The sequence below is a fragment of the Vicia villosa genome, unplaced genomic scaffold, assembly GCF_029867415.1.
Source record: "Vicia villosa cultivar HV-30 ecotype Madison, WI unplaced genomic scaffold, Vvil1.0 ctg.000366F_1_1, whole genome shotgun sequence".
Taxonomy (NCBI): domain Eukaryota; kingdom Viridiplantae; phylum Streptophyta; class Magnoliopsida; order Fabales; family Fabaceae; genus Vicia; species Vicia villosa.
The window spans coordinates 271,283-296,874 of NW_026705168.1; the positions used below are offsets into that span (position 1 = coordinate 271,283).

The window sequence follows — 25,592 nt, forward strand, 5'->3', positions numbered from 1 at the left end:
ATATTTTCCTTTGACTCAATGGTACCAATACTTTTACAACATAAAGTTGTAAACCATACACCCAATGACACATATTCACTTATTAATAGTAACACATGGTTTTTCTCTTTTTGTGAGAATAACAACACATTCTTTTCGTATAAACTTTCTCATATAACAACACATTCACTTATTAATAGTAACACATGGTTTTTCTTTTTTTGTGAGAATAACAACAGATTCTTTTCATATAAACTTTTTCGAATTCAATAAAATCTTATATATAAAAGTTGTTAAATCTCTTATGTAATTTTCAAGTCAAAATTAAGGTTATTTTAATATTTATTATTTATATTCATTTTAATTTAATTTAGTTAATTATACAATAAAAACTAACTTTCTTTCACTAACCAACTAACTCTTATCTTTATTTGATTTTTTTATTATTTTTAATTGTTTTCATAAAAACTATTTTATTCCACCAACTCTTATATTCAATATTTATTTAATAATAAGTAAATTTCTTTCCCTAACTCTTACATTTAATGTTTATCAAATAATTGTTTTAATACAATTAAATTATTGTAATAATATTATTAATAATCTACTTCCAATATTTAACCACTAATTCCAAGTTAAAAAAAAATTAACCCCACTAACTTCATTATCTATCTTTATCATTTTTAATTAATAAATATATTGTTTGGTTTTAATTAACATTTTTTTTACCCCACGTCTTTTACAACTAATTCCTATCATTAAGAAAAATCCATGTTCTTAATCTTAAAAAATTTCAATATCATACTCCAATGACATTAAATTTTGCTGAAAAAAAGTTACATTGTAGCTGTTATTATTTTTTAGTTACATTGAAAAAAAGTCCACCTCCATTATATAAACCACTAACTCTAATGAAATTAACTCATATACACATATACATTGAGAAGTGTAGTTGGGCCTAACTCAACACTACAAAACTGACTTGTAGCGTGAGAATTGTCCCACTTATAAGAACATGTTCAAGCCATATATTATCTGATGTGAGACTCTTAACAATATATTTGCTGGTTATGGTTTCTTGATTGTTTTGTTAGTTAGTATGTAGAAGAGTTTTTATAAATCAAAACAAGAGAACTATATTTCATTTTTTTTCTTGAATCAATAGAACTATATCATATTTTAATTAATAAAAACAGGCTTATATGATAGTTTTTACTAAAGGTTAAATTGTGTTAAAATTGCATAAAGTATAAAAGCAAAACTTGAGGCTATGCTCTAGATCCTGATTTCTCTCATTTCTTATTTTCTGTTTTATTATATGAAAAAATTACACTGTATTTTAATTAATTGATGTCTTATCATTTCTTGATCTCTCTCTCCTATCTTAAATTTTGTTTGTTTTATGAAAAATTGATGTTGTATTATAATTTATTAATTATTTATATATTTATATTGAATTTTTTAAAATTGCATCTAACTTTATTCATGATTATTTTCAGGAAATTAATTATAGCTTTAACCTTAGTGATTGAGACTCGTCTTTTTAACACACATCTCTCTTCTCCAATATATGATTTAGGTTGTTTTACAATTAATATTTTGCTAGATCAAAAAATTTGGTTAAAAAAGAATTATTTTCTACAAACATTGAATTGATACTTTAAAATATATTTCAATTTTTTTTTTTTTGCATATTTCACTTATTTTAAAATGTCTTTCATGAAAATTGAAAGAAGGAAAGATAATGTTCATACTTTTTTTGGTTATAACTTCGACTCAATTTTAAATCTCTATTTTATTTTAAATATTTGTAGTTTTTATTTAGAAATAGAATATTGGTTTAAGTGAGGATGTCATGTTGGCAAGTGATTGATTATAATAGTTTAAACAATTTTCATTAATTTTTTGAATGTTCATTAGTTTTTTAATGTTGTAATTTAATTTAATTTTGAGTTACGCAATAGTAAATATCTTGAATATTTATAAAATTTATACAGAGTGAATGATATTTTTAAGTGCCATTCATAAAATGGGTTACATATTTGTCCAAATTTGGGATGAGAGAAAAAAATATATGCACTTGCTCTACTATGTATATCCAAATTATTTATTGAGAAAATGTTATTTCTTTTATTATATATTGGTTTAGATGAAGAAGTAGGGTCAGTCCTAAGTCCTAACTCCTTTTAACATTGTTAAAGTGAAACTAAAAATTACTAAAACAGCCCTATGAAATATCTTAATATTTTTGAGCACATCATTGTAATATAATAATTGTAGGATAATCTATTGAAATTAATATTTAATTTATTCATGATTTAGAGAATAAACTTACACTAAGTTTTTTTAAGCTTAATTGAATTAAATTCACTTATAGAGAAATTTGTCCATACACTGTTTTTTTTAAATATATAACAAATTTAAAGTGAATTCAACTTTTCCATTTTATGAATATGTATTCTTATTTAAAATAGTAGAAGGTATAAATAATCTCATTTTTATTATATGATACAATTATTTAAAATTAATAGGAATGAAATAATATTCAATTGTAAAAACGAAATTAAAGTTTGAAAACAATATGACATAAATTAATAATATATTACTAAATATTTTTTAATTTATTTTTTAAACAAATTTAAATTATAAATAATAAATTTTATAAAAATGTGTATGACTATCCCATGCATCGCACGAGAAAACGTCTAATTTAAATAATTCCTCTTAAATTATGGGTAAATTCATGTGAATTTTATTCAATTTAAAATTTATTTTAACTTTTAAAAAATTTCAAAACTAAAATAAAATAACTTTTAAATTTAAAAAAAAAACTATTATAAAAATGGTCAGTAAACTCTTTTTTGTCCTGTTATGACATTTTCTAATAATAAAAAATTAATCTTTTCTTAAAAATTATTGAATTCTAATCAACAACTTGTTTATATTATTACATAAATATAAATAACTATTATTGTTAGAGATTAATTCTAAATCAACCGTTTATATTCATTTAACTAAACTAGCACGTAATTGTTGAGCTATATGTCCCATCTATTTATAAGTTATCTTTATATTTTTTAAATTTAATTGAATTTTAAACAATTTCTTATGAACTAAATTAAATATATCTTCATTATAAAAGTATAGTACTAATTGGATTGCCATATTTATTTCTTAATCTTATCTATTTGCATTTTCTTACAATTGCATAATCATATTAGACATAGTTGTTTTCATCACTAAGTACAATCTTCTCTTTTTTTCCACTTCCACAAACAATGTCAAGATTGTAAAACACTATCAACATAGCCAAAGAGCTCAAGAAAACCAAGACAGGACCAAATATCCAAAGTAAAAGTGGAAGTGCAGAGTAGAAAATCCTATTTCCAATAGTGTTCAAAGTTGTTCCTCTCTCCAAAATCTCTACCAAATATTCAGGAGTAACCAAAGACATAACATCTTGTGGTGTGCAAATTAGGAGGCTTAATTGGTTGAGAAACCTAATTGAGAGGCTGTGGCAGAAAAATGAGAATAAGAATATGGTAAGCAGTGTCACATATTTAAGAGCTACCATAAATTCGCCATGAGCACCATAGATAACATCTTCGAGAGGCTTTTTTATAGAGTAAGAACTACTTATGATAGCGGCTAAACCAGCTGATAGAAGAATTGATGTGGTGGCCATTAGAGTTGATCCCATTATTAGATTTCGGAGACTTTGTGCTACTAGGATGTTCTTCTTTTCAATATCCTGAAATTGACATGATGTTTTAATTTATGCATTAGAATTTATCAATGTTTTGAAATATATGGTAAAAAGGAAAATTACAAATAATATAGAATAGATAGCATTTACCTTTAACATGGTAGGAACCCAAAATCTTCTAGCATGAGCATTGATTCCAATTGAAGTGGAAAAAGGCTCTGATCGAGTCTTATGCCACAACCATACATGATAACTAATGGTCATTAAAAAACCTAATGGGACAAGAATCATGTCCAAATAATATGTTTTCCATTCCATTTTTTCTTTCTATTTTTTCCTTTACTCTTTCTTGTTGTTATTCTTTTACATTGTTTCCTCTAGCTATGGAGTTCTATATATAATGGGAAATCAGGTGCGTGTGGAAAAAGCAAAAGATAATGTAAGTGGTTTCCTAGGAAAACAAGTAACATGGTATCAACTACATTAATAAAGTAAGATATGTAGTGTTAGTGTTGTGAAATCAACTTTAGTAAGAGTCCTCTTTCAATTTGGCTTAGACTTATCAATTTTAAATATATATTGTAGGGAAGAAAATAGATAAAAATAAAATAATAAGTAATCAAAATTCTTATAAAGAAAAACAAACAATTTTTTCAAATATAATAAACTTTTTATATGTAAATACATTACAAAATTACTTTAGTACAATGAAGAAAATTAAAATATAATGCTAGTCTTCTAGATGGGGATTACTCACACTCCTCCTTTGCTCTTTTATTTATTTTTAAATATTTTTTAAATTTTCAAATTAGGGGTGTGCAAAATATTTGGTTGTGAGGCCCAAATCCATAACTAAATCTAAATCCGTTTTAAATATCCGGATATAATTAAATGGTTGTTAACCGGTTTAGTTATTAATGACTTTATTATCCATTTATATAATTCGAATATAATTAAATGGTTGTTAACCGGTTTAGTTATTAATGACTTTATTATCCATTTATATAATTCGAATATAATTAAATGTTTATTAACGAGTTAAATTATTTTTAGATTCAGTTATAATCCGGTTATTATGAAAATATATTAATTTAAATATTTTAATTTTCAAAATAAAAATATTTTTAAAATTGAATTTTTTAAAAAACCGGTTATATAATTATAACCAAATTTATAACTAATTTTTTAATTAATTTCAATAAAAATATGATAATAATTACAAATCTAAACCATTTAAATAGTTTAAAAATAGTTATAATTTAATTTTTAAAAATAAACAACTATGCAGACCCCATCCCAAACATAGAAATTATTATTTTCATAAATATAATACACTTAAACATTTGTGCATGTCGCATCATTTTAAATTCTAGTTGATAAGAAGACTAGTCTAAAGTTATAAGGAGACCATACTTTATGTCATCCTAACTTTCCAAAAGGGGCATGCACAAAAGAATCAAATTAAAGCTTATAAAATATTAGGTGTAATGTCTCTTATCAGTCCAAACTGAGTCATGAAAGGTTATTGGAGACATGCTTTTCTAAATGAAATATTAGTACTCTCTCCTTTAGTTAATCTTTAATATACCGATAAATAATTATTTTCACAATCACTACAAAAGTATTATTCTTATTTAATGTTTTAAAAGTAATAAAAATTGTTCAATATCTTCAAATTGTTCTTTATAGAAAGTTGTACCATAAGAATAAAAGTTATTGAAAAAATAAATTTAAATCAATTGAAGAGTAATTACAAATTAGAGAATAATAATATTAGATCTTACAAATAGTTAACTTTTTTTAATATCCAAATATATAAACACGTGAGATGTTAAATCAAGTTTTGCCATATAACTTATATAAATGTGTGTAATTTACATTTTATCACTATCATATTCATACATTTACTAGATTACTTAAGCACGAAATAATGCATAAAATCTTCAATTTATCTATAATTATGAATATTAAATCTTCAATTTATGTATAATTATGATTTGTCTTGATAATTATGCATTGATCATGTTTTATATATTTGTTATCATATTAGATTAGATATGAAAAAGAATAAAAAATAATAACTATAGAGTCAAGCAAAGATCCTAATCCAAACACTTGGAAGTTAATTAGAAGAAATTCCCAAAGTGACTTTAATACCGATCAACTAATCTAATGAATTAAAGAATGGTTCAATCTCAACGGGGAGCACTGCTTCCATACCATAAATAAGAGAGAAAGGGGTTGCCCCTGTTGAAGTACGAACGAATGTACGTTATCCATGTAAAGCAAATGGAAGCATATCATGCTAGTATTTGTACGTAACAACCATCTTTTGAACAATCTTCTTGATATTCTTGTTTGCCGCTTCATCAGCCCCATTCATCGTTGGTATGTAAGGAGAAGAGTAGTGATGTTCAATCTTGAAACTTTCACAAAGCTCTCTCATCATGCTGTTATTCAAATTCGAACCATTATAAGTGATAATCTTGCTTGGCACACCATATCTGCAAATGATGTTATTCTTGATAAATCGGACCACAACCTGCCTGGTTACTTAGCATAGGATGCAGCTTAAATCTAAAAAGATTAGATCTGACTTCTCTCTAGAATGCATTGACAATCGTTCTTTGCATGTGTCATGGAGACTAAGAATAGATCTGTCAATGGAGGATGGTGCAAGGTGGGAGGAGGAAGAGGGAGTGTTAGAATGGCGAATCGGTGGGATATTCTGAAGAATGATCACGGTGGTGCATCAGGTCATGTTACTTCGTTTTTATTTACGGATTTTGGAAACCAGTGGAAGGCGAAAGATCTTTTCTTTGAGTTCAAGGAAGTTGGTCTAATAGATGAGATAGTTATCCCCTCCAAGAAAGATTGGAGAGGTCTTAGATATGGTTTTGTAAGATTTTTCAACGTAGTGGACGAAGGGATGGTGGAAACTAAGCTGAACAACATCTTTCTGGACGGGAGGTGTTTAAAGGCTAATTTGTCCAAGTTCAAGAGGAAACAACTGCCTCCTCTCCATCACAGTGGGGTCAATCAGGTGAAAACCATTCAAGGTCCAAATTCTTTCGTCGGTCGCGTTGGGGTGGGGTGTTCTGGACCTTCTCGTTCTTCAGCTGGGCAGGGTGGGAGGTACCCTAGAAGTTTCGTGGAAGCTGTCAAAGGCTTGTTAGACGCTGGCCTTAGGATCTAGAGGGGGGGTGAATAGATCGTTCACAGTTTTACGGAGTTAAACGACTTTTCAGCGGAAGTGATTCTGAATCGACTCGCGTCTATTCCGAACCACTATCGAAACGATTATATATGTGTTTAAAAACCAGTCAAAGACTTGAGGTAAGTGATAAGAGTATATGTTGCAGAATCAAAGCGTTGCTCTTATTGAAAATCAGATTAACTTTTTGTATGATGGACAATGTTTGCAATGCAGTAAGAGTGATAGAAACAAATATACAAACACTTGGTGATAATGATCAAATTGAAGGTAATTCAATGTGTGGTGGATTGTGATGTTTATGTAAGTTCTTAATTCACAATCTTAACACTCGAATCGTTGATCAATTTGCTATTATAACCAAATATGAACAGAATGTAAATGAAAAAGTAAAAGCGACAAGAACACGATATTTGTTTAGGCAGTTCGTCGATCGTCCTCGCTACGACTACGTCTGCCCCCAATTCCAAATTGAAATTGGGTAATCTTTCATTAATGTTGAAAGTAGTATATACAAAGAAGATAACAAAGCGATAAACGATAAACCAATTATGTCGATCCTTTGAATCTTCTTCCCCCTTAATCTTGAGCAAGATCAAGGTTATCCAAGAGCTTCACTTTAATTCCCTTCTGCAGTGTCTTGATTCCTTGAACTCCCCGTTCCTCAATCGTTACACTCAGCCGAATCCTCAATGAACGCCTCTTGATAAAAACCCCCAAGCACCACCCGTCGTGGAGGACAAAACCCGCAGATTTTATTCACCAACAAACCCCACAAACCTTCACCCACTAGGAATCTTCAATTCCGTTCCATGGACGTTATCGAACTCATCACTAACCCGCAACGCAAGAATGATTATGTGTAATTATGTTGGAGATGATGAAGAACGAAGATGAGAAGCGTTTGTGTATCTTTCAGTCGTTGGTGTTGCATTTGAATAATTGAACCTTTGATAATATATATGATAGCTTAACAGTTGGAGATGAGAGAAACAGAATTTTTGGCATTCTTGATCAGTTAGGTCGACCTCTTGTAGTGCTTAGGTCGACCTAGCAGAGCTTGCAGAATTTTGCTCCCAGTTAGGTCGACCTGTTTAAGGAGTAGGTCGACCAGAATCCTCTTCAAATGCATTCTGGGGATATTTTCTCAGATTAGGTCGACCTAGTTGTTGTGTAGGTCGACCTAGCAGAGGTATATGGATTTTTCTTCATTTTAGGTCGACCTAGGTTGACAGTAGGTCGACCTAACTGCTGCTTTTCTGCATTCTTCTTGTTTTGCTTGTGTTGAGTCAACCTATAAGCATAATAGATCATCCTGTACTATCATGAGTGATCAATGCTTGCTTTTCTTTGAGTTTTCTGCTTCCGCCTTGTTGTTTGAATGCTTATTTGAGTTTGCCATGAATCAAAAACATCTTTGAGTGTAATCTTGTTTTCACAGTCAAAGGCAACCACAATATCTCCGACGAGGGTGGTGTTGAGGCTAGCAAAGCTATGTTCTTTAATTCTTCGGAGGAGGAGAGGAAAGGATTGGAGAAGGTTATGGTGGGAATCTCCGTGGCACCAGGGCTAGCGTATGGTGTGAGCAAAAGTCTGTTGGAGGAACGGATTTTCACTGTTAGAGCTATTCCTCTAGGTCCAAATCTGTGTTTGCTGGAGGAATCTGTCGAAGGAGACTTGAAAGCGTTGTTGGAAGAGGGTGGTGTCTGGAAGAACAAGTGGTTTAAGGAGGTAAGATCTTGGAAGCCGGAGGACGTTGAATGCTATAGGGTGGCGTGGGTCTCTGTCTACGGTATCCCTTGTCAAGGGCGAAACAAAAGGTTTTTCGAAACTTTGTTCTCCGATATGGGGATCATTGCCTGTTTCGAGTTCCTGGAAGCAAGGGTAGATAGGCTGGACGTTTTCTCCTTCATGATCTTCACTCAGTGTCTGGAACCCATTAGAAACAAAATTAATATTTGTTTAGATGGAAGGTGGACGACGATTATGGTTATAGAAGAGTTAACGTATAGGTCTGTTGGCTCAACGTCTGGTGGCTCTGTGTCTTCGGCAATGGGTTCCATGGACGGTTCCCCAGATACGGTGTTCGGGGAGAGCGACGATGAAGGGTTCGAGGAGGCTATGAAGGATCTAAGTGGTAAAGTAGGAGTAGCCCCTTCTTTTTCTGGGGTGAATAATGGAGACAGTTCGTTGGGGGACAGGGCCAAAAAGGATGTTATTTTGGAAAAGGAGGATTTTGGCTGTGTTGACAAAGACAATATTAATTACAATTTCACGATTTTGGAGAAGTCAGCGGGGACCCATCTCAATCCTAGTATCTCAGAGAGTATTTCGGAGTATGATGATAGGTCTTGCAGTCAAGTCGCGTGCTCCTTGAATTCCCAGAGTTGTCGCAATGCTAGCGATGACGTGGCACACAAGGTGGGACTGGAAGGACTTGTGTTAGGCAACTTTTTGGCTCTTAATAATGGGCCTAGCAATGGGCCTCTTTTGTTTTTGAATAAGGCCTTAGAGGATGGTTCAGAAAAGAAGGAGCCCACAGGCGAAGTGGTGTCTAGTTGTAATCAAGCAGAGGAAGGTGAAGTGGATAAGGGAGAGGTCAATAACATTTCCTTTGATGAACAGTGCTCCTTGATGAAGAACTCGAAGAAATCTAGGAAGAAGATCAGGGAGGTTTTGGATTTGGGGTCCAAGGTCGAAGACTTTGGGTATCTTATGGACAACAGATTCGCGGCGCTTCAGTTTTCTAACGTTCCCAATCCAGGTTCTAAACCTCTATTTGCTAAGAGTGATTTCTTGTCTGAAGGAATCCCTCTTACCTGCGATTCCCTTTCTAGCTCTGATATTAGGAATTGTAACATGAGATTTATTAAGGGTGTGGTAGGAAATTTGCCGGATGGGTTATGGAATTCTATAAACAGGCTGGGAATAGATAACGTTTCGTCTGAGTTTGATCCTGTCAAGAAGTTAGAGGAGCTTGAGGTTAGGGATAGGAAAAAAGGTCATAAGGCGAAGGAGATTATCGGAGTTGTTCCATGATAGTGCTTTCTTATAATATCAGGGGAGGAGGCAGCTGTTTAAAGAGAAAGAGAGTGGGTATGCTAGTTCAGAAGGGTGGTTCTGAGGTGTGTTTTATACAAGAATCCAAACTGAGAAATGTTAAGATGGATATGATCAAGGATCTTTGGGGTAATGAAAAGGTTGATTGGTCTTCTTCGGACTCATCTGGAGCATCTGGAGGGTTGATCATTATGTGGAAAAAAGATTTTTTTGACATTCTTTTTAGTTTTTGCGGAGAAGGTTACTTGGGGCTTTGCGTGGAGAAGGAGGGGAGGAGGATATACTTCGTCAATGTTTATGCCTCTTGTACGGAATCGGTGAGAAGGAAGACTTGGAAGAAGATTATCGATTTTAAGAGGAGTTATCCTATGGGCTCTTGGTGTGTCGAAGGTGACTTCAATTCTATAGCAACAGTGGAGGAAAGAATTGGGATTTCTACAAGAGGGCTGTCTAAAGATATAAGTTGTTTCAGGAATTTCATTGAAGACATGGAGTTGGTGGACTTGCCCACAATAGGTGGGAAGTTTACGTGGTTCAAAAACAATGGGAAATCCTTGAGTAGACTAGATAGATTCCTCCTATCTGAGTGTTTTATCGAAGATTGGAGAGTGGCGGGTCAGTACATTGGTGGAAGAGACATTTCCGATCACCCCCGCATTTGGATTAACAACAACTTGAAAGATTGGGGTCCTAAAGCTTTCAAATTTAACAATGCTTGGTTGAAACACAAAGATTTCCATAGGTTCGTTCGTGACGAATGGAGTTTGCTAAAGGAGAAAGGGAGAGGCGATTTCTGCTTGGTGGAGAAGATGAAAATTCTTAAGAAGAGGCTTTCGTGGTGGAATTTAACCGTGTTTGGGTGGTTAAATCTCAACATCAACAACGCCATCGACGACATGGCTTTTTTAGATAACGAATTTGTTAATTTTGCAGGTAATGTTCCGGAAGATGTGGTGAGAAGGAGAGCTAATGCGGCTGAATCTTTCTGGGACCTAATATCTTAAAAGGAGGGCCTTCTAAGACTTAAATCTAGGCAAACGTGGCTCACGGAGGGAGACCGTAATACTAGTTTCTTTCATAATGCTATAAGAACTAGGAAAGGAGGAAGTTCGCTTTGTTCTCTAGTTTGTGATAAGGGTAGAGTGGAGGAGGTGAAGGATGTCAAAGATTACATTCATGATCACTTCAATGGTTTCTTCAAAGAAGAGGCGGAGAGCAGGCCGGTTCCTAATTCTCTCGGTTGGAAATCTTTAGAGCTTTTGGAGAGGGAGAGGTTGGAGAAGCCGTTCTTGGAAGAGGAGGTAAAGGAGGCGATTTGGTCTTGTGGCGGTGATAAGAGTCCGGGGCCGGATGGATTCACGATGGAATTCTTCAAGTCCTTTTGGGATCTTCTCAAGGAGAATGTTATGAAGTTTTGCTCCGACTTTCATGCTAGGGGCACGTTAGTGAAATCTATTACTTCTTCTTTCTTGGTCCTTATTCCTAAGAACAATAATCCGCAAAGCTTATCCGAATATAGGCCTATATGTTTAGTGGGGAGTCTATATAAAATTTTAGCAAAATTGTTGGCTAATAGGTTGAAGGCGGTAATTGGTAATCTGGTGTCTATGAATCAATCTGCTTTCATTCCGGGGAGAAACATGATGGATGGGGTTCTGTTAGTCAATGAAGTGATTGATTGGGCGAAAAGATTCAAAGAAAAGTGTCTTATGCTTAAGGTGGACTTCGAGAAGCCTTATGATTCCATTTCATGGAATTATATTCGTTTCGTTTTAAGGAGCATGGGGTTTGGGGAGGTTTGGTTGAAGTGGATGGACACGTGTGTGTTCTCTAGTTTCATGTCCATTTTGGTCAATGGTAGTCCTACAAAGGATTTCAGAGTGCACAAAGGATTACGTCAAGGGGATCCGCTCTCTCCGTTCATTTTCGTTTTGGCCATGGAAGGCCTAACTCTGTTGGTTACGAGGTCGGTGAAATTAGGAGAATTCAAGCCTTTCAAGTATGGAGATAGTGGTAGGTTAGATATTCTCCAATTTGCCGACGACACCATTATTATAGGAGAACCTTCCTTCGATAATATATGGAACTTGAAGGTTTTATTGAGAGGATTCGAGCTAGTTTCGGGGCTGAAGATCAATTTCGCGAAGAGCAATGTGTGCGGGCTGAATATTGGTGACTGTTTTTTGAACACAGCTACTACCTTTCTTTTGTGTTCCAAAAGTTCCATTCCGTTCTTGTTCCTTGGCATTATTGTTGGGGCGAATCCTAGGAGGAAGAGTTCTTGGGTGAGAGTTTTGAATAATTTGAGAAGTAGGCTTTCTAAGTGGAAAGGGAAAAACATCTCCATAGGGGGACGAGTGACGCTTCTCAATTCTGTGTTGAGTGCTATTCCTTCCTTCATGTTATCTTTTTACAAGGCTCCGGGTATGGTGATTAAAGAGATCCGTAGTATGTTTAGCAATTTCCTTTGGTGTGGCAATGTGAAGAAGAGATGTGTGCATTGGGTGGATTGGAATACAGTCTGCAAACCGAAAGAGAAAGGAGGATTAGGAGTGAGAGATGTCGAGGAGGTGAACATGTCTTTACTTCTTAAGTGGAAATGGCGGATTCTCACGGATGACAAGGCTTTATGGCATGATTTCTTGGTTATGGGGTACGGTGTTCAGAAAGTGAAGATGTTGGTCAATGAGGAGTGAGCGAAAGAAGCTAAGGACTCTTTATGGTGGAGGGATATTATTAGTATCGATGCCTCGGTTTTTTCGGGAGAAGGAAGTATGGCGGAGTGTGTGCTCAATACTGTTGGTTCGGGTAAGGACGTGTCTTTCTGGTTTGGTTTGTGGACTGGATCTAATTCCAGCCTTGCAATGCTGTTCCCAGATGTTTTCGCTGCTGCTGTTAATCCTCTGCATTCGGTGGCTGATCTGGTCGGCTGGGAGGATTCCAATCATGTTTGGCTTGTGGACAGAATGGTTCATTCTGATCTCCTAACCCCTATCGCAGCGGACAACAGCGGACCGGTGGGACACTGGCAGGTTTTTTTGGACTTCTTCAGTTCTGTTAGGTTGATTAGGGACGGGAAAGACGATTTCTCTTGGTTGCCTAATGCTGCAGATTTCACGGTTGCTAGTGTAGCAGGTTTAATAGAGTCTAAAAAGGAGCCAGCCTGGTCTGCTATTATTAGGAGAAATCTGAAGGTGATTTGGAAAGAATGCATTCCTAGAAAAATTCATATTTTTATGTGGAGGGTGTGTATCAATAGAATTCCAACCAAAGACGCCTTGAGTAGAAGAGGAATTCTCGATGCATCCGCTAATCTTTGTTGTGAATTTTGCAAATCTCACTTGGAATCCCCGTCTCACTTATTCTTCTCGTGTGCGGTTTCTTCTTCTATTTGGAGGAGAATTTACCTGTGGATGGGTGTTGATATTCCATTTTCGTGTGCAGAATTTTTAGACTTTGGAGGATTTCAAGAGAAGGTGAAACAAGTCAATATTAGGAAGAAGATTAATTTGATCTGGATCGCCACAGTTTGGAGTCTCTGGACCATGAGGAATTCCATGATTTTTGACAAGGTTTAGTATAGTTTTGATAAGGTGTGTTTTAATGTCATGTTTCATTCTTGGAGTTGGTTGAGGTCTTCCAATTTGCTTCAGTCTTGTAGTTTTTATGAATGGTATAAAGTTCATATGTTATGTTTTATTTCCGAGTAGTTCGGTTTGTTTGTAAGGGTTGCACCCCTAGTGCGAGTTCTTATAATCAATTGCTTATTAAAAAAAAAACTTAGCATAGGATGCTGTAGCGGGGAAAATCTGAGATCAAAGCCATAGGATTGACTCGACTCAATATTTCAGTGAAAGTCGCCACCGCACTTTATTATTTCCAAAGGAAAAGGGAAAAGAACGAAGAAAACCCAAAATTTGTTTTAAAAACAAAAGAAGAGATCTTAGGTACGGGTGTTGATTATACAAGGGGAAGGTTTTAAGCACCCCTCATATCTGTGGTACTCCACAGGAACCTTTTTGAAAATCTGTGTTGTGTGTGTGCTAAAAAACGGTTTGTTTTATTTTTAAAATAAGCTCGGCAAGACGTTAAGCCTTGTGCCTACATACCTCCTCGGTGCAATGGAGAAGTCAGAGCGAATGTAGTTCCGCTTAAAGGGAAAACATTTAAAAAAACGAATAAACACTTTATCGTCGTCGGAGAGAAATACTCAGCCATTGATCTTGAGCATGAGAACAAACTAGTTCTTTGCATCGCAAATGAAAGAAGGGCTCCAACTCGGATAAAATCAACGAGTATGCCACTAGCTCTCTCACGCGGAAAAGATCTCATTATATCAATCAATTTCAAAATCGTGGGGTATAACCACTCGTTTCGACAATTAATAGTGTCTAAACTTTTGAAGAAAAAGGGCCACTAAGGGCAAAAGATATCTTAAAAGAAAAGGTTTTTAAGAAAAAGATTGCAAACATAAGAAGGTTTTTGAAAAAGGGAGAAGATTTTGAAAATTTAAGAATGGGAGGAGATGAAGAGGCTATCCTATTGCGTAAAATAAAAGCTAAGGAAAGAAACGGTCTAACCGGAGAAGAAGCCAACACTTGACATTATAAGTCAAGGTAGATTTCCCATCCTTTGGAATATCGACACTAAACCAACACATTATCACTTGGGGATCCATATGAACTTATTATCTTTAGCACCACTTTGCATTAAGCACATTAAAATTCTGACGGAAATCGGGCAGAGTAACGGCTGTTTTCGGGTAAAATCCTTATATCAATGCCTTGGAATTAGCCATCAAGGACTTTCAAGGAAATACCTACATGTACAAACAGACAACAATCCAATGCCAGACAGACAGAATAACAGCAGAGTAATAACGGAATAAGGGTCCAGAGGTCCTAAGTCCATAAGTCCGAATCTCCAAAATGCTAGGGATAATAACCAATAGTCCAAAAGAGAGCCTTAAGCGTTTTTTAGATTTTTGTTATTTATTAGTGTTTTAGCATAAAAGTAAAGTATGGTCCAAGTGGACAAAAAGAAAATGGCGGAAACATAAACATAGTGTCCAAATGGACAAAGAGAAAATAGCGGAATATAAATGTCCAAATGGACAAAGGAAAAATAGCGGAATGTAAATATGATGAAATGATAAAATAAAGCGATAAAGCGAGAAATGTAAAGAGCGGTATAATAAAGTGCGGAAATTAAAGTTAGTTGTTAGATGTTAAAGATAACCATCTTGAAACTTGTCAAGTATGTTATCAAAGTTAGTAAGAAAGATCGATGGTGAGTGAAGGATGTTCTCGGATTTAAATTCAATGGAACTTTATCAGAAGCTTGATAAAATCATAGCGACTACACGATAAATTTCCATAAGTCATAAATCAACCGCATATAATTCTCTTCCATATTTGATCTTTTTTTTTAATCGGGACACGAAATATTGCGCTATGTTAAGCAGATCGCCAAGTGATTTATGTAGAAATCACCCTACAACGAGGCCGGTCAAAACTTTATGTGCTAATGCATGCGAGAGAAATGATATGTAGATCATGCTCCGAAAGCAATACCGCACGAAAAGAAAATAGGTAACGATCTAGTATTTACCAAGAATCCATAAGAATTCTCAAGGTATTAAGACTTTCATCGATCAAAAGAAAAAAAAGAAGGAGAAGAAGAATAAAATGCATAAAAGATAATCAACTCACACTATCATTAATATCATTCATCTAATATTATGGATTTGGTCATTTCAAACATATCAACATCCTAGATCCAATGATATTAATGAAGTGGAGGAAGAAGGAAACCAAAACAAGCATAAAAAAGGCAAAAAACCACATTCTGCCAGCAGGAAATCGATTTCATGCAGGGGGAAATCGATTTCCATAGTGCAGTTTTCAAAAAAAACAAGTTACGTACAGCATGAAATCGATTTCAGCCTTAAGGAAATCGATTTCTTCAGTGTAAATTTCAGCAAAAACATCATTTAAAGGCATGAAACTTGATTTGAACAAATATACAAACACCTTATGATCACATATCAATTGGAGCACGAATTTTCCATCACAAAACCAGCAAATATCATCAATATAGCATCAAAGATGCATCACACACAAGCACAAAAGAATCACATTATGATGGATGAATAAAGATGAAGAAAATTACCAAATCTTGAACAAAACTTAGATCTACTTCAAGAATCACCAACACAAATCTTGATCTCTCAACAATTGAAGAAAAAAGAGTGAAATGAAAGGTGGCTTAGCTCAAAGTTTGTGAGGTTCAAGGTGTGACTCATAAACTTTATGAAAGAACAAAGAGCTTTGGTGAATTTGGTAGGGATGAGAAGAGAAATTGCAAGGGGTTTTTTGGCTCTCAAAGCTTGAGAAATGAATTTGCAAGAACTTTTTTGGCTATCAAAAGCTTGAGAAATGAGGGAGTAGAGACCTCTATTTATAGGATGGGAGCAAGAGTAGTGGTAGTTTGGTCTTTTTGCATTTGGTAATTAACTTGTGTTTAATTGGTGTTTAAATGGTATTTAAATGGTAAAAATGGTAAAATGGGGTTAAAAAATGTTTAATGAAGGGAATTAATTTTGGTGAGGTGGAAAATTGGTAAAAATAACAAAAATGATCAAAGAAAAAGGTGCCAAAATGATGTCATGCTTCCCTCCTTATATTTTTTTTGAATTTCGCCCTAGGGAAATCGATTTCCCTCATGGGTAAATCGATTTCCATAATGAAATCTTCAAAAATCCGTTTTCTTGCACTGTTTTGATTTCTGCCCGATCTTTTACCTGTAAAATATGAACAAAAGAGACAAAATACATATTTTTGGATTTTGGTTAGTATAAAACAAATAAAAAGCTAAAAGTGCTTGATGATTCCTCTCAAAGACAAACTGATACCTCAAGATTGTGATCTTGATTGATGATTGAAATGTAAATGATGTATGATCTTAGGGTCAAAAATTGGGGTATGACAGATGCCCCTATTTAAGTTTCTTATATCCGGAGATGTGAGGGTTAAAATCCTCAGCTCGACGTAATTGAAGAGACTTAAATATAAAACACACAATTTTTGAACCTAAGGTATGATGTGATGCTAATGGATGCATCAAGTATGATTATAGAATAGAGAGGAGTATAACACCACTGGGGAGATAAGAAAGGATTCCACTGGGGAAAAGGTATACGTCATCTAGGAATAGAATCGGACTTCACAAAAGAAAGAAACAGTCGAGAGAAGCTTTCAAGATAAAACATGATTGAACTTCGAGAAGAGAGTATCTGAGGCCTACATGAATGTGGCTACATCAAATGAATATCAAGGTAAAACATGATTGGACAACATCAAATGACAACCAAGGTAAAACGTGATTGGGCAACATCGATTGACAATCAAGGTAAAACATGATTGGATATCGTCAAAGGATAATCAAGGTAAAACATGATTGGATAATCATCAACGGACAATCAAGGTAAAACATGATTGGATATCGTCAACGGACAATCAAGGTAAAACATGATTGGATGTCATTAAGGGATAATCAAGGTAAAACATGATTGGATAACATCAAATGACAATCAAGATAAAACATGATTGAAGGTAACCAAGATAAAACATGGTCGAAAGTGATCAAGATAAAGCATGATCAGAGACAATCAAGATAAAACATGATTGAAGGGAACCAAGATAAAACATGGTGTAAATCTTTCAGGAATGACACTGAAAGAAGAGAGAGAAATCATAACATCCAGGAATGGCCCTAAATGAAGAAAGGATACATCAAGGAACAACAATAGACGGACAAGACAAACAAGTATCTGTTTTGGATAGGTGCCAAGTAAGTTGGACTTTGATCTCAAGGTGAAGATGTTGATAGCAACAGGACCTCGGAAAATGCAAATGAGTATGAAATTTGTTTCAATGCATGATGTTGAATTTTTCTATGCATGATATATGATCAATGCAATGCAATTGTTTGTGACAACTGAGGGAGACTCTTTTGTGAGGCACGATAGGAACTCGATTCCTCAACACGGGAACTCTGCCAATTCTGCTTACGAAGAAGATGCTTGGACATACTTCTTGTCACATTGATAACTGTATCAGACTAGTGATCCTCTAAGAAGGACTGATGAACTGCTTGAGGATTGCTGAAGAATATTGCCCCTGATTGACCAATTGTTGTAAGTTAACTGATCATGGCTTCAGTTGAACTGTACTGGGGATGAACTGATCATGGATTCAATTCTTGAAATGCATGTTGGGATGGCTTGCCCCAGTACAAGTCTTGAAATGATATTCTGATCAACAAATCTTGAATGAACATCTGAACAACAGGATCTTGAAGTAACGTGCCCCTGATAGGATCACTGATCAAGTTTCTCGACTGTTTGAACTTCCTGAAATATGAGTGCTTACTTGCAAAAATGTTCATTCAAGAATGGTAATTTTAATGCGATGCTCAAAGCATATTTTTGAAATCAAAGTCATTATTGAAATGATGTTATATATGTAAGGCAAATGGAATCACTGGTCAAAACATAAAGGTTTAAGACATTCAAAGTGAAAGATAAAGCAAAGATATGATATCAAAACAAATGATTGGAAAATCTCATGGGAGTCAACTTACGCAACCTTGTTGTAGTATGATTTCAAACAAACCTTGCTTCAATTAGGTCTTTCATAGGTTGTAACGTGGTCAGGTTCACAGTTTCAGAAACAAAGGATATAAGGCTCAAAATTTGATTGTACCCATCCCATCTTCGTGATGATCTCCAGTCCTAAAACTCAGTTAATTCATTTCATGCATTCAAGTTCCAAGAGACTTATGGAATTGCACCTTTGATAATGATAGTTCACAAGCAAAGAGAACCTTTGAAATGGCAGTCGCTTCTTCCTTTTGATATCACAACATTTTGTTGTTTGAGGAATTTATTGACTTCTCTTTTTCATCTTTTCTTTTGATTTCCCTAACTTTTGCCTGAACTGTTTATTTTTGAACTTACAGTCAGCGGGATGCCTTATTTTTGCCTAAATCATCTTTTTGATTTTTGACTTAGCAGGATTTTCTTTAATTGTATATTTTTTGATACATTTTTTTAAAGATAGTGACTGCCTTGCTTAATGATTGATGAACCATCATTGGCTTTTGATTGATATCTCCAACACTTCTTTGACGTATGCGGAGGAAAGCTTGTGATTGAAACCTTTGTGGAAAGGTGTACTGAATGATTCTCTTAAAATATAATGCACAGCCAAATTAACTGAGAACTACCCTGCCCCAGGTTTAAAATGCGGGTTTTTCCGTACAGAAAGAAACACCAACTTCGAAGGCTTAGAGGGGTTGACAAGGGATTAACTTCCTTATTTCACCAGTTTTTGGGAATTGAAACAATGCCTATACATCATCAGCAAAGTTTTATTCGAAAGCATACAGTTCAACAACTTGGGTATTTCGTTGTCATCATCCTCCCTCCAATCTTTGCATAAAACACAAGTTTGATAGAGAAAGCAAATGGAAGAAAAAGTTTTGTAAATGAAGGTATAAACATAAACACAGTGGATGTTAATGAATTCAAAATATGCAATGCTCATTTAATTAAAATCACCATTCAGAAACAATCAAAGTTTGAAAGCAAACAATACAATGAAGGAAATACAAACAGTATAGAAACAAGGCCTAGTGACTAATCAGCAACAAAGATGAGCTATCTCGTCTGAAACACTTGGCTTTAGGAAAATCGGGCTTTGACTTATCTTCAGCCACTTTGATCTGGCAAAGGATTAGTGACAACATTAGGACCCATATCCTTGAAAGAGAGCATCTTTGGCCTCACCAACTCTTGAACTCTTTCCTTCAGAGGGAAACATCTTTCTAAATCATGGCCTGCTGCACCTTGATGGAAAGGACAATGAAGATCAGATCTGAAACCATCAGGGAGAGGATTTCGAGGAGGCGACATAGCTCTTGTTGTAATCAACCCTTTCTGGACCAATGTAGGATACAATTCAGTGTATGACATAGGAATAGGATCAAAATGAGTCCTATCGCGATTCTGATCTTCTTTCTGCTTTTTGTTACCTTGAGAAGGAACAGACAATGAATGTTGATGTAGAGTCTTACGAAGCACTGATCGAGGAAAGCAAACAAGCGTTTCCTTCTCTACTCTAAAATATGAATCACATGACATAACAGATGGTTGCCCCTGATTTGGAGTAGCAACAGAAAAGGCTAGAGGAGTATCCACTTGCTTTGTATCAATCGAAGGAATGTTGCATTCTCTCTTCAACAAGACTTGCAGGATTTCCACAATCTGACCCATCTGGCTTTTCAACTGGCTAACCTCTGCTCTTATCAACTCTTGGTCTTGTTGAAGTTCTTCCATACTCTTCAGATACATGCTTCTAGTTCAATGTGTCGAGGAATCAGCTTGACAGATAAGCAAACCACTCTGAAGATGGAGACAGACGAGAATAAGTTTTCTGGACAACCTGGATGTATGTATGCAAATGATGCAATTGCTGTTTTTTGTTTTTTATTTATTTGATTTTCAAAGAATTCAAGTTATTAATTTGTAAACATCAAAACATGAAGGAGGTAAATCCTATATTGGATCAAAGCTTTGATCAAGTTATCATCAAGATCAATCATCCATTTTGGTGGATTAGAGTTTTTACCCCATCAACACCCAAGATCCATTGAGTTTGATGAAACTTATGATGTTTACAAAGAAAGACCTATGAGTTCCTTAGAAATCAAATGAATGCATGGATGCATGGTTTATGCATCAATCACAATCAAGATCACATGGTCGCACAAACAGGGTTCAAAGGTTCGACGTCACGAGCATGGAGTCAAAGTTAAGAACCACCCACAAAGGTATGTACTAGGGAATTTTGTACCTGCCGAACGGGTTCTACAAAGGTTCCCAGAGTTTTCAATCTTCTATCGGATACTACCGGCACGCACAATTGCTCATGGGCGCCAATAATATGCCTAAAAAGACCTCGTCTGAGCGTAGCATCGCATGACAACAAGCTCAAATTGGTACTTGATCTTGTTTCTGCACTACATCCTAAAAAGGCTTAGATGGGTTAAAAGGTTCTAGGCCATTCAGCTTCTACGGACACTCACTATTGAAAGTAATAGTGTTCTTACGATAGTTCGTAACAACATCTACTACCTTCCATGAGGCCTCCACTGATTGGGGTTCCACCATATGATGCTCATGTTAAGGATTGCTCCTGACATGCAACTATTGGTCTTACCACCTCCTATCTCAAGTTACTCACAAAAGTCCGGGTTAGGACTTTATCTCATCACAGAGGAACCATCGAGCACCAAAAAGAAAAAAGAAAATAAACAAACAAAGCACACAATAATATATACAGATAAAACACACAGATAAACAAAAATAGGCTTAACACACTTAAAACTGGATCCCCAGTGAAGTCGCCATTTTTTTTGTAGTGGGGAAAATTTGAGATCAAAGCCATAGGATTGACTCGAATCAATATTTCAGTGAAAGTCGCCACCGCGCTTTATTATTTCCAAAGGAAAAGGGAAAAGAACGAAGAAAACCCAAAATTTGTTTTAAAAACAAAATAAGAGATCTTAGGTACGGGTGTTGATGATACAAGGGGAAGGTTTTAAGCACCCCTCATATCTGTTGTACTCCACAGGAACCTTTTTGAAAATCTGTGTTGTGTGTGTGCTAAAAAACAGTTTGTTTTATTTTTAAAATAAGCTCGGCAAGACGTTAAGCCTTGTGCCTACATACCTCCTCGGTGCAATGGAGAAGTCAGAGCTAATGTAGTTCCGCTTAAAGGGAAAACATTTAAAAAAACGAATAAACACTTTATCTTCGTCGGAGAGAAATACTCAGCCATTGATCTTGAGCATGAGAACAAACTAGTTCTTTGCATCGCAAATGAAAGAAGGGCTCCAACTCGGATAAAATCAACGAGTATGCCACTAGCTCTCTCACGCGGAAAAGATCTCATTATATCAATCAATTTCAAAATCGTGGGGTATAACCACTCGTTTCGACAATTAATAGTGTCTAAACTTTTGAAGAAAAAGGGCCACTAAGGGCAAAAGATATCTTAAAAGAAAAGGTTTTTAAGAAAAAGATTGCAAACATAAGAAGGTTTTTGAAAAAGGGAGAAGATTTTGAAAATTTAAGAATGGGAGGAGATGAAGAGGCTATCCTATTGCGTAAAATAAAAGCTAAGGAAAGAAACGGTCTAACCGGAGAAGAAGCCAACACTTGACATTATAAGTCAAGGTAGATTTCCCATCCTTTGGAATATCGACACTAAACCAACACATTATCACTTGGGGATCCATATGAACTTATTATCTTTAGCACCACTTTGCATTAAGCACATTAAAATTCTGACGGAAATCGGGCAGAGTAACGGCTGTTTTCGGGTAAAATCCTTATATCAATGCCTTGGAATTAGCCATCAAGGACTTTCAAGGAAATACCTACATGTACAAACAGACAACAATCCAATGCCAGACAGACAGAATAACAGCAGAGTAATAACGGAATAAGGGTCCAGAGGTCCTAAGTCCATAAGTCCGAATCTCCAAAATGCTAGGGATAATAACCAATAGTCCAAAAGAGAGCCTTAAGCGTTTTTTAGATTTTTGTTATTTATTAGTGTTTTAGCATAAAAGTAAAGTATGGTCCAAGTGGACAAAAAGAAAATGGCGGAAACATAAACATAGTGTCCAAATGGACAAAGAGAAAATGGCGGAATATAAATGTCCAAATGGACAAAGGAAAAATAGCGGAATGTAAATATGATGAAATGATAAAATAAAGCGATAAAGCGAGAAATGTAAAGAGCGGTATAATAAAGTGCGGAAATTAAAGTTAGTTGTTAGATGTTAAAGATAACCATCTTGAAACTTGTCAAGTATGTTATCAAAGTTAGTAAGAAAGATCGATGGTGAGTGAAGGATGTTCTCGGATTTAAATTCAATGGAACTTTATCAGAAGCTTGATAAAATCATAGCGACTACACGATAAATTTCCATAAGTCATAAATCAACCGCATACAATTCTCTTCCATATTTGATCTTTTTTTTTAATCGGGACACGAAATATTGCGCTATGTTAAGCAGATCGCCAAGTGATTTATGTAGAAATCACCCTACAACGAGGCCGGTCAAAACTTTATGTGCTAATGCATGCGAGAGAAATGATATTTAGATCATGCTCCGAAAGCAATACCGCACGAAAAGAAAATAGGTAACGATCTAGTATTTACCAAGAATCCATAAGAATTCTCAAGGTATTAAGACTTTCATCGATCAAAAGAAAAAAAAGAAGGAGAAGAAGAATAAAATGCATAAAAGATAATCAACTCACACTATCATTAATATCATTCATCTAATATTATGGATTTGGTCATTTCAAACATATCAACATCCTAGATCCAATGATATTAATGAAGTGGAGCAAGAAGGAAACCAAAACAAGCATAAAAAAGGCAAAAAACCACATTCTGCCAGCAGGAAATCGATTTCATGCAGGGGGAAATCGATTTCCATAGAGCAGTTTTCAAAAAAAACAAGTTACGTACAGCATGAAATCGATTTCAGCCTTAAGGAAATCGATTTCTTCAGTGTAAATTTCAGCAAAAACATCATTTAAAGGCATGAAACTTGATTTGAACAAATATACAAACACCTTATGATCACATATCAATTGGAGCACGGATTTTCCATCACAAAACCAGCAAATATCATCAATATAGCATCAAAGATGCATCACACACAAGCACAAAAGAATCACATTATGATGGATGAATAAAGATGAAGAAAATTACCAAATCTTGAACAAAACTTAGATCTACTTCAAGAATCACCAACACAAATCTTGATCTCTCAACAATTGAAGAAAAAAGAGTGAAATGAAAGGTGGCTTAGCTCAAAGTTTGTGAGGTTCAAGGTGTGACTCACAAACTTTATGAAAGAACAAAGAGCTTTGGTGAATTTGGTAGGGATGAAAAGAGAAATTGCAAGGGGTTTTTTGGCTCTCAAAGCTTGAGAAATGAATTTGCAAGAACTTTTTTGGCTATCAAAAGCTTGAGAAATGAGGGAGTAGAGACCTCTATTTATAGGATGGGAGCAAGAGTAGTGGTAGTTTGGTCTTTTTGCATTTGGTAATTAACTTGTGTTTAATTGGTGTTTAAATGGTATTTAAATGGTAAAAATGGTAAAATGGGGTTAAAAAATGTTTAATGAAGGGAATTAATTTTGGTGAGGTGGAAAATTGGTAAAAATAACAAAAATGATCAAAGAAAAAGGTGCCAAAATGATGTCATGCTTCCCTCCTTATATTTTTTTTGAATTTCGCCCTAGGGAAATCGATTTCCCTCATGGGTAAATCGATTTCCATAATGAAATCTTCAAAAATCCGTTTTCTTGCACTGTTTTGATTTCTGCCCGATCTTTTACCTGTAAAATATGAACAAAAGAGACAAAATACATATTTTTGGATTTTGGTTAGTATAAAACAAATAAAAAGCTAAAAGTGCTTGATGATTCCTCTCAAAGACAAACTGATACCTCAAGATTGTGATCTTGATTGATGATTGAAATGTAAATGATGTATGATCTTAGGGTCAAAAATTGGGGTATGACAGATGCCCCTATTTAAGTTTCTTCTATCCGGAGATGTGAGGGTTAAAATCCTCAGCTCGACGTAATTGAAGAGACTTAAATATAAAACACACAATTTTTGAACCTAAGGTATGATGTGATGCTAATGGATGCATCAAGTATGAATATAGAATAGAGAGGAGTATAACACCACTGGGGAGATAAGAAAGGATTCCACTGGGGAAAAGGTATACGTCATCTAGGAATAGAATCGGACTTCACAAAAGAAAGAAACAGTCGAGAGAAGCTTTCAAGATAAAACATGATTGAACTTCGAGAAGAGAGTATCTGAGGCCTACATGAATGTGGCTACATCAAATGAATATCAAGGTAAAACATGATTGGACAACATCAAATGACAACCAAGGTAAAACGTGATTGGGCAACATCGATTGACAATCAAGGTAAAACATGATTGGATATCGTCAAAGGATAATCAAGGTAAAACATGATTGGATAATCATCAAAGGACAATCAAGGTAAAACATGATTGGATATCGTCAACGGACAATCAAGGTAAAACATGATTGGATGTCATTAAGGGATAATCAAGGTAAAACATGATTGGATAACATCAAATGACAATCAAGATAAAACATGATGGAAGGTAACCAAGATAAAACATGGTCGAAAGTGATCAAGATAAAGCATGATCAGAGACAATCAAGATAAAACATGATTGAAGGGAACCAAGATAAAACATGGTGGCGATCGGGATAAAGCATGATCAGAGACAATCAAGATAAAACATGATTGAAGGGAACCAAGATAAAACATGGTGTAAATCTTTCAGGAATGACACTGAAAGAAGAGAGAGAAATCATAACATCCAGGAATGGCCCTAAATGAAGAAAGGATACATCAAGGAACAACAATAGACGGACAAGACAAACAAGTATCTGTTTTGGATAGGTGCCAAGTAAGTTGGACTTTGATCTCAAG

General features: G+C 34.9%; 2 protein-coding genes across 2 annotated transcripts; one reads left to right on the plus strand and one right to left on the minus strand.

Moving 5' to 3' along the window:
• Positions 1–3,123: 3,123 nt before the first annotated feature.
• Positions 3,124–4,067, minus strand: LOC131627540 (uncharacterized). Its single transcript, XM_058898383.1, has 2 exons — positions 3,836–4,067; positions 3,124–3,730 (listed from the first exon to the last, which is right to left on the minus strand). Exons 1-2 carry the CDS (start codon positions 4,001–4,003, stop codon positions 3,197–3,199), a joined length of 702 nt encoding a protein of 233 aa, XP_058754366.1. The 5' UTR covers positions 4,004–4,067; the 3' UTR covers positions 3,124–3,196.
• Positions 4,068–12,733: 8,666 nt separating this feature from the next.
• LOC131627549 (uncharacterized) lies at positions 12,734–13,537 on the plus strand. Its single transcript, XM_058898391.1, has one exon. The coding sequence runs from the start codon at positions 12,734–12,736 to the stop codon at positions 13,535–13,537; it is 804 nt and encodes a 267-aa protein (XP_058754374.1).
• The last annotated feature ends 12,055 nt before the right edge of the window (positions 13,538–25,592 follow it).